We start from the raw sequence: 12,489 nt of genomic DNA, 5'->3' as shown, positions 1-12,489 counted from the left end.
ATTTCTGATACTCTGAGCCAAAATCTCACAAGAACAGTTATGCTTACAAAATTTCAGACACATCTGAATCTAGAAAATGTAAACTCCACAACCTTAAGGCAGGATTCCTTTATCTTGACTGGGGCGAAAAAAGGGTAGTAGTATATCCCTTTAAGGTCCCCCCCACAGACTTTGGGGGGTGGGGGGGGGGAAATCACATGAGTTGGTGGGGCTCAGGTAAAATAGTGGCTCCTATCCAATGCAAGTGTTTGACAGTCTGGTTCACTGATAAATCAGAATTGGAAGTGGACTTAGGGGAAACAAGCCCTAAAGAAGCTGGGGAAAGGATTAGGGCTCCTAATGTCTGGTACAGCTGAGACACAGCCCCCTTTTCCCCAGTCCCTTAACCCTCACAGAAGGAGAGGGCAGTGGGCTCCCAGCAATCGGCTGGGACCATGTTGGGAGGAGGAGCGGGAGCAGCCTTCCACTAGAGGAAAGTGATTAAGGAAGGAATCATGACCTTCATTTTACAAATTATTGCTGGTTAGCTCCCAGATGAGTTAAGTAATAAGGTTGTGGCCTAATTAAACTATATCCCTTGCATCATCTTTCTTTCCACATGTCTTTCTTGTCTCAGTGCAAGAGGCTGGACTAGATCAGTGGTTTTCAATGGGCGGGTCGTGACCCAGTACTGGGTCGTGGCATGTAAGGCACTGGGTTGCCTTGCTCAGCACCCAGAGACCCTAGTGGCTCTGATCAGCACTGCTGACCAGGATGTTAAAAGTCCCGTCAGTGGTGCTGCCCAGCTAAGGCAGGCTAGTCCTAACTGTTCCGACACCATACTGAGCCCTGGAAGCAGTGGGTCCGGCTTCTAGGCAGGGGGGCCACAGGGCTCCGCGCGCTGCCCCCACCCTGAACACAGGCTTCACACTGGCCAGGAACAAGCCAATGGGAGCTGGGTGAGGAGGGGTGGTGCCTGTGGGCAAGAGCCGCATGGAGCCACTTGAGCGCCTCCACCTAGGATGCAGCAAATATGACCGGAAAGAAAAGTGGAGTTGTGAAAAAAATCTGTGATGCAGCTGGCAATGACATTGTTTGGAATCACTGTTTCATTCACCGCGAATCTTTGGCATCCAGGGGTATTCCTGCTGATCTTATGGCAGTACTGAAGGAAGTAGTCAAAATCGTAAACATTAAAGGGTGCTCACTTAACAGCAGGCTTTCTGAAGTGCTACGCTCAGACATGGGAACAGAACACATGCATTTACTGTTTCACACTGAAATAAGTGGCTGTCATGGGGCACAGTACTTACCAGGGTGTAAAAACCCAGGAACAATATTTATTTTTTTGGGTGGGGAAACAGTAACTTGGCAACTTTGTTTGATGATGACAGTCGGTTAATACCTTGCTGACATTTTCTCGATTTTAAATGAACTAAACTTGAAGTTACAAGGAAGATGCAATGATTTGTTTCAACATTGTGAAGAGATATAAGTAATTCAAAAGTCATTGGCACTGTGGCAAGCACGTCTGAAAAATAATCGGCCCAGCTACTACATGTTCCCAACACTGTTACAACACATTGAGGAGAACACCACCAGTGAGGAAAAAGTGAATGAAATGAAAACTATCATACAGTTACATCTTGCAGCTCTGACAGTTTTAGTCACAATTTCCCAATAAAGGAGTTTGAATATTTGAATGAAAAACTCTGGTGAAAGATCCTTTTTCTTTCAAAAACCGTGAGGCAATAATGGAGCTAAATCTCACGTCTGAGCAAGAGAATGAGCTGCTGCATCTCACCTGTGATAACACTCTGAAAACACGGCACAAGTCAATAAACCTGTCGTCATTTTGGATCAGTGTTTCCAAAGAATATCCACAGCTAAGTAAAGTAAGTGTGCTCTTGTTGCTACCTTTCACAACAACCCACATGTGTGAAGCTGGATTTTAAACTTTGACAAGATTAAAAACTAAAGAAAGAAACTGACTGAACAGTGGACCTGATATGCTGGTAGCCCTTTCATCCTGCAATCCTGACTGGAACGAGATCATGAGGAACACACAGACCCACCAGTCACATTAAGTAAGTGAAACTTAACCTGATCGCCTTTATAGTGTTTTGTTTAAAAGTAATGACTTTGTCTACTGCTAGTTACGTAAAGTGGGTTAAAGCTGGAATGTACTGCATTATTACGATTTTATGAAAATTATATCTTTTATCTAGAGTTACGTTGGGTGGCGGGCATCCACAATTTTCTTCAACTAGGTTGCGAGGAAAAAAACGTTTGAAAACACTGGACTAGATCACCTCTCAAAGTCCTTTCCAGGGTTACATTTCTATGATTATATGTTCAGGACAAATAAGAGCCTTCTCATTTTTAATTCAAGTAGAAACAAAATTTGTAAGGACAGGATTAAAATTTTTAACTTTTAATCTCTCCAAAATCTTAAAGAGTTAAAATCCATGGTTCTAGTTTTGACCTCTCTCTATTAACAGCAGCACTATTACAGAATTGTTCAAAGGGTCAAGTTAAATTTCACATTGTTAACAGGTTAAATCTGTTTTCTCTTTTTGTCAATTCTAATCTCCACATGAAGTTATGAACTCTAGGAAGTGGACCAAGTCAGTTTATTATAACTTCCTTAACAACTATTTAAATGGCTAACCTCCTTTCTAATGTGGCTCTTTTAATTGTTTTCACATTTTTATATGGCTAAATTGTTTCTTTTTCCACAAGCTTACGTTATACATGTGAAATGTTTAGCGTCAGATATACATTCTGACAGAAGACATTAAAAGCTTAGAAAACCATGGAGCAGAATGAAAGCTGCAGAATGTATGAGTTCATTGCATTTGCAAGTTTGAATAGCCTAGTTTAAATTACTTGAACACTATGATGAACTAGTCTACATAGAGTTCACTATCAACATGTCAGTTTACTCCTAGTTATCTGAAAGCCAGTTAACTTTTATCCATTTTTAATATCATAATTTCTACCCTTGATATGAAAAATCCAGGATGAGCTAGAGGTCATGTTCAGAAGAAAGTTATAGTTTTCTTGCACACACACATATCTTCCCTTCTTTTTCTGAATTTTGTAGAAATATAGGGATGGTGCTTTGATTACAATCAACAGGACAGTGAACATTTTTAAAGGGTCTCATGAACAAAGATCTATCTATGTTAATTCCTAGCAGAAAACAGAACATATAAGGAGGTAGCTACTTAGAGATAACATCCTTTCAAAGTAATAAAGCTACAGTTGGGGAGTGGAGGGAGAGAAGAGAGAGGCAGGTTTAAAGGTTAAAACCAGTGACCAGATATGGTGTGCCATTTTAAATATATCTGTTACTCCTACTTCAAACAACAGAAGCGGCTCTTTTGAGTGCCCATAAAAGCTGGGCATCCAGGCTACAGTTCCCACTCATCTTACTTCACCATACCAAAGTGTTCATAATAAAGGACTACATTTAACACTTCTGCTGGCGGTTCAACATTGCTTTCTCCTGCAGCCTTAATCTACACACCTGAAAGAGTGAGTCTTAAAATGAGAAACTACAGATTATGCTGCCAAAAATGAATTTTACATAAACCAGGGATACCGGGAAAGTCCCACTAGTTTGTTTACCTGTTTCATTATGAAAAATCTTCTTAAAAATAATTAGACACTTGACTAACTAAAATTACTTCATATTTATTTTGTATAAAGTGAGAGTTCAATGAAGAAAATGAAGATTGAATAGTATATTACTTTGATTAATTCATTTTGATAAAACTTTCAGTCACAAGAAAGCATGCAATTCTGCTGAGTTATTTACTTAAATGCTTTGGAACTGGTGGTAATGAATTATCAAGGTTATCCAACATTGACACAGTGACAGTAGTCTGCATCAGCAGTCAGCAATTGATAATTTCCATTTCTCGTGCCACACAGCTCCATTTTGGGTTCTGTTTTCAAATATGGGTGAAATGGTCTGCTTGCAAAATTATGCATGCATTCATGAAGGCAAAACCACCCTTTGCTGGAGCAAACAGGGATTTATGGGAATATGAGTATGAGTATATTTTTGTTGGCTCATCTGGACTTAATGATTAGCCCTTTATACATGTACTTTGGTGACAAAGTTTAACAAAAGCAGTGGGATTTTATTTTAAACTCAATAATGCAAACTAAAAGAAGACAGTATAGCAGAATAGAAAAAAATGCAGTTTCAGACACATGTTATTTAAAATTACAGTTATAATACTCATTAACCAATATTTAAAAATACTCCCGTTTTGGAGGGATTTTCTATCTCAGAAATTCTCAAAACTGCTCCTAAGTCTTCTACTAATCCAGTAGAGGGATATTTGTTCATTTACTGTAGAGAGCAGGGATTTTGTACAATACATGTTTTGATACCCATTTTTAATATTTAAAAAGTTCTTTACGTGGAAAAACTCTAAGACACTGCTATGTTCATAAACGTTCAAAGACACAATCACCAATAATTTAAGAAAATCAAAAGGATAACCCATTCTATTCAGTTTAACTTTAAAAAGTAAAACATAGTTTAAAAAAAAAATTACATTACCTGTGCCCGCTTCTCCATGTCCTGACAAGTACCTAATTGTTCTTCCATGGCAGCTCTGATTTGCCTCGCTTCATATTCTAACTGCCTTCTTGTCATGTCTGTTTGCAAGGAGAACTGGAATCCAAACACAGAAAAGACATTTTAGCAAGCAATTCTGGATAAAAACTATCCTGAACAAATGCAGAACAATTAATTTCATACTGGTACTTCATAAATTTAGACAAAAACTGAACACTGGGCCTAAAATAAAATTTTATTGGTTATCAACAAGGATACATACTAATATCCAATGGCTAGCTTTTTTCCTGTAAATCACGTAAGCTGTCTAAACAAAAGACCACACCACAACATGCAAGGAGGATTCAGACACCAAAATATGTAAATCAGCATACCACTAGAAGACTTATTTATTCTGCAAGCTTTCTAAGTATGAAAAAAAAAATCTCTATGTACATATTAATCAACCACTGCTAATACAGGTACTTTTACTACAGTATTGTTAGATGCAGTAGATTATCAAGCTCATACCCCAAGAATAAAACATATTAAGTAGATTTGGGGTCTAGAGGTGAAATATAAGTATTAATTAATGTTGTAACATGAGGCCTAGAGGCCTGTGATATAATCAGCTTAGCCGCACAAGGCCGTAGGCATGAAACAGTTTGGCAAGACTAAAGTAACCTTGTACTAGTAAAGGGTAATATTACAGTAAAAGATGGGGTACGTGCTGATGTTCTGGAACTATGAAGCAACAGACCTGAAAATATGCTGCAATGTGCCAGTTAATACCACAAGATGCCAAACAGTAACATTTTGGGGGATTCTGTAATAACCTCTAGTTGCTATGGTAACTTTCTGACAGAGATGTTAATGAGAATGAGGGAAACTAAGGAGACAGCCAATAAGAAATGGGGCATCCCTAAATTAGTGGGGTGTGGAAGTATGGATAAGAGAAAACGAGTTGGAACCCTTAGGCATATGCATGAACCTTAGCAGGCATACGCATAACTCAGGATAAAAAGGTGTTTCCCATCCTCTGTGCCAGGGGAGGGGGAGTGGGGGGGAGGGGTGCCACGGGGGAGAGCCAGGATGACAACCACAGGAGGAGGAAGATAATGACGGCCACTCCACGGTCCCCCAGCAGGACCTGCGAGATGTGAGTAATGCCAGTCATAGGGCTCAACTCTTTACACAATCTCTCTGTCTGTTATTGTATTTCAATGGTTGCGGGATTGTTTATCTGCTTAGTGGATTTGTTGATAAATTGCAATGGTTTCTCATGTGCTTCTAGGGACTCTTATTCTAATGATAATGATACCAATATTCCTAATGCAGTCGCTCTCAGGTGACTGAACATTTATTGACCACTGTGCTCTAAAAGATTGATTAATATTGGTTATGGACTAGTCAGTCAATCACCAATCCATTAATAAGGCTACAGGTGGTCCCACACAGCATATTGTCTACGGCATCAAGCAAGTCTAGTTTTAAACATCTTCATGTAGACTTAAAAGTACTGTTCTTTTGAAAATTAATAGACAAAAAATAAAAGCCTGCAAGAAAAATCAATTTAATCATAGAATCATAGAACTGGAAGGGACCTCAAGATGTCATCTAGTCCAGTCCCTTACACTCATGGCAGGACTAAGTATTATCTAGACCACTCCTGACAGATGTTTGTCTAACCTGGTCTTTAAAATCTCCAATGATGGAGATTCCACAACCTCCCTAGGCAATTTCTTTCACCCTGACAGGAAGTTTTTCTGAATGTCTAACCTAAACCTATCTTGCTGCAATTTAAGCCCATTGCTTTTCTTCCTCCTCTTTTACATACTTGAAAACAGTTAAGTTATCATGTCCCCTCTCAGTCTTCTCCTTTCCAGACTAAACAAACCCAATTTTTTCAATCTTCCCTCATAGGTCATGTTTTCTAGACCTTTAATCATTTCTGTCGCTCTTCTCTGGACAATTTGTCCACATCCTTCCTAAAATGTGGTGCCCAGAACTGGACACAATACTCCAGTTGAGGCCTAATCAGCACTGAGTAGAGCGGAAGAATTACTTCTCGTGTCTTGCTTACAACACTCCTCCTAATACATCTGAGAAGGATGTTCACTTTTTTTTGCAACAGCATTACACTGTTGACTCATATTTAGCTTGTGGTCCACTATGACCTCCAGATCCCTTTCTGCAGTACTCCTTCCTAGTCAGTCATTTCCCATTTTGTATGTGTACAACTGATTGTTCCTTTCTAAATGGAGTATTTTGCATTTGTCCTTATTGAATTTCATTGTATTTACTTCAGACCATTTCTCCAGTTTGTCCAGATCATTTTGAATTTTAATCCCATCCTCCAAAGCACTTGCAACCCCTCCCATCTTGCTATCATCCACAAACTTTATAAGTGTACGCTGTATGCCATTATCTAAATCACTGATGAAGATATTGAACAGAACCGGACCCAGAACTGATCCCTGCAGGACCCCACTCGTTATGCATTTCCAGTATGACTGTGAACCACGGATGATTACTCTCTGGGAACAGTTTTCCAACCAGCTTTGCACCCATCTTATAGTAGCTCCATCTAGGTTGTATTTCCCTAGTTTGTTTATGAGAAGGTCATGCGAGACATTATCAAAAACTTTACTAAAAAGTCAAGATACACCACGTCTACCGCTTCCCCCTTATCCACAAGGCTTGTTATCCTGAAAGAAAGCTGTCAGGTTGGTTTGACACTATTTGTTTTTGACACATCCGTGATGATTGTTACTTATCACCTTATCTTCTAGATGTTTGCAAATTGATTGCTTAATTATTCGCTCCATTATCTTTCCGGGTACAGAAGTTAAGATGACAGGTCTGTAATTCTCTGGGATGTCCTTATTTCCCTTTTTATAGATTGGCACTATATTTGCCCTTTTCCAGTCTTCTGGAATCTCTCCTGTCTTCCATGACTTTTCAAAGATAATCGCTAATGGCTCAGCTATCTCCTCAGTCAGCTCCTTGAGTATTCTAGGATGCATCATGTAATGAATGAAAGGGGGTGGCGGTAGGTCCCTTTTATGAACGCCCAGCCAGCCAGTTAGCTATAAAGTACCTCTTGGTGGCTGTTCTCTGCTTGCTTTACCTGTAAAGGGTTACCAAGCCCACAGGTAAAAGAAAAGGAGTGGGCACCCAACCAAAAAAGAGCCAATGGGAAGGCTAGAACTTTTTAAAATGGAAAAAAACCTTCCACTTTGTCTGTTGTTCTCCAGAGAAGGAGATACGGAGCAGCAATGCTATAAGCAGGAATGCTGTGTAAGACTTGAACCAGGTATGAAAATTCATCTTCCATACCTAGAAAAAATCATTGGACAGGGAATGTTTAAATAGACACAATCAGGTTTATTTCTTTATTTTGGCTTGTGGACCTCCTGTGTACTGACTCCAGATGCTTTTGTTTTGCTTGTAACCTTTAAGCTGAACCCCCAAGAAAGCTATTTTGGGTGCTTAATTTTTGGAATTGTTCCTTTAAAATCTAGCAAAAGCCTAAGTTCCAGATGCATTTTCTTCCCTTTTGTTTTTAATAAAATGTACCTTTTTTAAGAACAGAATTGGATTTTTGGTGTCCTAAGAGGTTTGTGCATATGTTGTTTAATTAGCTGGTGGCAACAGCTAATTTCCTTTGTTTCTTTCTCAGCTCTTCCCCAAAGGGGGCTGAAAGGGCTTGAGGGTACCCCACAGGGAGGAATTCCCAAGTGCTCCTTCCTGGGTTCAAGAGCTTTTTTTGCATTTGGGTGGTGGCAGCGTTTACTAAGCCAAGGTCAGAGAAAAGCTGTAACCTTGGGAGTGTAATACAAGCCTGGAGTGGCAAGTATTAATTTTTAAAATCCTTTTGGGCCTCCACCTTCTGCACTTGAAGTGCCAGATTGGGGATTCAGCCTTGACACATCCCCTTCTACTAGGGAAAATAAATCCTTGAAGAGGGATAATGGGGTATGCAAGGGAAGTTTTGCATGTCCAGGATTAGAGTAAATCAGGGTACTGAGTGTTGAACTAGGGATAACCTACAGTCAGCATCAAGGGCCCCAGCCCTTTGGTGGATCCCTCAGGACCTCTGGGTTCTGGGTGGAACCCTGAAGCATTAAGCATGGTGGAAGATAGAAACAAACCTTGCTTCTTGATGGGATAACCACCCCATACCACATTATTAAGGAGATCCTGGAGAAGTTCCCTATCCCACAAACTACCTTCACTGAGTATTTCTGTGGACAGATATGTCCTAGGCTCCTGATTTTAGCATTTTAACATATAGCTTTTTAAAAATATGGCACTGGACAGAAATTTGGTATATGATTTGCCTATTTACACATTATAAAAAACTAAAAAACAACAACCTGTACTTACTTGAGATGTATCTCAAAACTTTATATTTGCCAAATTTAGGTTTACATTCCATCTCATACGTTGCACATACACTTTGGCCTCTCTTCAATTCTGTTTCTTCAGTGTATCTCAGATTTATCCTAACTCCAGGATATTGGAATGTGTTGGAATTCTTTTCCCTAGGGCATTCATATAGTTTTAAATGATAATTTTAGAGCCAAATTTAAAATTTACTTTTCTAATCTTTTAATACAATATTATTTATTGACATGTGCCATATATTTTATTTACTTGCCTGAAGGGAAGAAATACTTTTTCCACAGAACAAACTTCACTATACATGAAGCTTCATTAAAAAAAATAATCAGACTACACAGAGGTTTTCAACCCTACACAAATATATCATACATGTAAATGTATATAATTAGGGCTGTCAATTAATCACAGTTAACTCATGTGATTAACTCAAAAAATTAACTGCAGTTTTAATTGCATTGTTAAATAGAATACCAATTGAAATTTATTACATATTTTTGGATGTTATTGTACATTTTCAAATATATTGATTTCAATTACAACACAGAATACAAAGTGTATACTTCTCACTTTATATTATTTTTATTACAAATATTTGCACTATAAAAATGATAAACAAAAGAAACAGTATTTTTCAATTAATCTCATAAGTACTTTAGTGCAATCTCTTTATCGTGAAAGTGCAACTTATAAATGTAGATTTTTTGTTACATAACTGCACTCAAAAACAAAATAATGTAAAACTTTAGAGCCTACAAGTTCACTCAGTCCTATTTCTCATTCAGCCAATTGCTAAGACAAACAAGTATGTTTACATTTACGGGAGACAATGCTGCCCTCTTCCTGTTTACAATGTCACCTGAAAGTGAGAACAGGCGTTTGCATGGGACTTTTGTAGCTGGCATTGCAAGCTATTTTCATACCAGATATGCTAAACATTTGTATGCCCCTTCATGCTTTGGCCATCATTCCAGAAGACATGCTTCCATGCTGATGACACTTGTTAAAAAAAGAATGTATTAATTAAATTTGTGACTGAACTCTTTGGGGGAGAATTGTATGTCTCCAGCTCTGTTTTACCCACATTCTGCCATAGATTTCATAGTAGTCTCAGGCAACGACTCAGCACATGTTCTTCATTTTAAGAACACTTTTGCTGCAGATTTCACAAAACGCAAAGAAGATAGCAATGTGAGATTTCTAAAGATAGCAACAGGACTTGACCCAAGGTTTAAGAATCTGAAGTGCCCTCCAAAATCTGAGAGGAACGAGATGTGGAACATGCTTTCAGAAGTCAAAAGAGCAACACTCCAATGCGGTACCTACGGAACCCAAACCATCAAAATCAACCTTCTGCTGGTGCCATCTGACTCAGATGATGAAAATGAACATGTGTCAGTCTGCACTGTTTGGATAGTTATCGAGCAGAACCCGTCATCAGCATGGACACGTGTCCTCTGGAATGGTGGTCGAAGCATGAAGAGGCATATGACTTTTAAGCATCTCTGGCACATAAAAATATTGCAATGCCGGCTACAACAATGCCATGCGAATGCCTGTTCTCACTTTCAGGTGACATTGTAAAAAAGAAGTGGGCAGCATTATCTCCCACTAACGTAACAAGCTTGTTTGAGCGATTGGCTGAATAAGAAGTAGAACTGAGTGGATTTGTAGGCTCTGAAGTTTTACATTGTTTTATTTTTGAATGCAGTTTTTTTTTGTACATAATTCTACATTTGTAAGTTCAACTTTCATGATAAAGAGACTGCACTACAGTACTTGTATTAGGTGAATTGAAAAATACATTTTCTTTTGTTTCTTACAGTGCAAATAAGGCCTGGGTAGAGACCACTGAATCGTGGAAGTCAACGAATGGCTACGCAGGTGGTGTCAGAGAGAAGGCTTTGGAGTCTTTGACCATGGCATGGTGTTCCAAGAAGGAAGAGTGCTAGGCAGAGACAGGCTCCACCTAACGAAGAGAGGGAAGAGCATCTTCGAAGCAGGCTGTCTAACCTAGTGAGGAGGGCTTTAAACTAGGTTGACTGGGGGAAGGAGACAAAAGCCCTGAGGTAAGTGGGGATGTGGGATACCGGGAGGAAGCACGAGCAGGAGAACGCAAAAGGGGAGGGCTCCTGCCTCATACTAAGAAAGGAGGACAAACAGCAAGTTATCTCAAGTGCCTATACACAAATGCAAGAAGCCTGGGAAACAAGCAGGGAGAACTGGAAATCCTGGCACAGTCAAGGAATTATGATGTGATTGGAATAACAGAGACTTGGTGGGATAACTCACATGACTGGAGTACTGTCATGGATGAATATAAACTGTTCAGGAAGGACAGGCAGAAAAGGTGGGGGAGTTGCATTGTATGTAAGAGAGCAGTATGACTGCTCAGAGCTCCGGTATGAAACTGCAGAAAAACGTGAGTGTCTCTGGATTAAGTTTAGAAGCGTGAGCAACAAGGGTGATGTTGTGGTGGGAGTCTGCTATAGACCACCGGATCAGGGGGATGAGGTGGATGAGGCTTTCTTCCGGCAACCAACGGAAGTTACTAGATAGCAGGCCCTGGTTCTCATGGCAGACTTCAACCACCCTGATATCTGCTGGGAGAGCAATACAGCGGTGCACAGACAATCCAGGAAGTTTTTGGAAAGTGTAGGGGACAATTTCCTGGTGCAAGTGCTGGAGGAACCAACTAGAGGCAGAGCTCTTCTTGACCTGCTGCTCACAAACCAGGAAGAATTAGTAGGGGAAGCTAAAGTGGATGGGAACCTGGGAGACAGTGACCATGACATGGTCGAGTTCAGGATCCTGACACAGGGAAGAAAGGAGAGCAGCAGAATACGGACCCTGGACTTCAGAAAAGCAGATTTTGACAACCTCAGGGAACTGATGGGCAGCATCCTCTGGGAGAATAACATGAGGGGGAAAGGAGTCCAGGAGAGCTGGCTGTATTTTAAAGAATCCTTATTGAGGTTACAGGAACAAACCATCCCGATGTGTAGAAAGAACAGTAAATATGGCAGGCGACCAGCTTGGCTTAACAGTGAAATCCTTGCTGATCTTAAACACAAAAAAGAGGCTTACAAGAAGTGGAAGATTGGACAAATGACCAGGGAAGAGTATAAAGATATTGCTCGGGCATGCAGGAGTGAAATCAGGAAGGCCAAATCACACCTGGAGGTGCAGCTAGCAAGAGATGTTAAGAGTAACAAGAAGGGTTTCTTCAAGTATGTTAGCAACAAGAAGAAAGTCAAGGAAAGTGTGGGCCCCTTACTGAATGAGGGAGGCAACCTAGTGACAGAGGATGTGGAAAAAGCTAATGTACTCAATGCTTTTTTTGCCTCTGTCTTCACGAACAAAGTCAGCTTCCAGAATGCTGCACTGGGCAGCACAGCATGGGGAGGAGGTGACCAGCCCTCTGTGAAGAAAGAAGTGGTTCTGGACTATTTAGAAAAGCTGGACGAGCACAAGTCCATGGGGCCGGATGCGCTGCATCTGAGAGTGCTAAAGGAGTTGGCGGATGTGAC

At 40.1% G+C, this 12,489-nt stretch overlaps 1 protein-coding gene across 7 annotated transcripts in view; it reads right to left on the bottom strand.

The window, feature by feature from the left end:
• APC (APC regulator of Wnt signaling pathway) overlaps nucleotides 1–12,489 on the bottom strand; it is a 194,472-nt gene that overhangs the window by 68,702 nt on the left and 113,281 nt on the right. For all 7 annotated transcript variants that reach the window (XM_074952956.1, XM_074952957.1, XM_074952955.1 and 4 more), the window contains one exon: nucleotides 4,559–4,672. In XM_074952956.1, the coding sequence (XP_074809057.1) occupies nucleotides 4,559–4,672 (114 nt within the window). The remainder of the gene's footprint in view (nucleotides 1–4,558; nucleotides 4,673–12,489) is intronic.

This window comes from Natator depressus, chromosome 5 (assembly GCF_965152275.1).
Source record: "Natator depressus isolate rNatDep1 chromosome 5, rNatDep2.hap1, whole genome shotgun sequence".
In the NCBI taxonomy this organism is placed as follows: domain Eukaryota; kingdom Metazoa; phylum Chordata; order Testudines; family Cheloniidae; genus Natator; species Natator depressus.
This window is presented reverse-complemented; position numbering and strand designations above follow the sequence as displayed.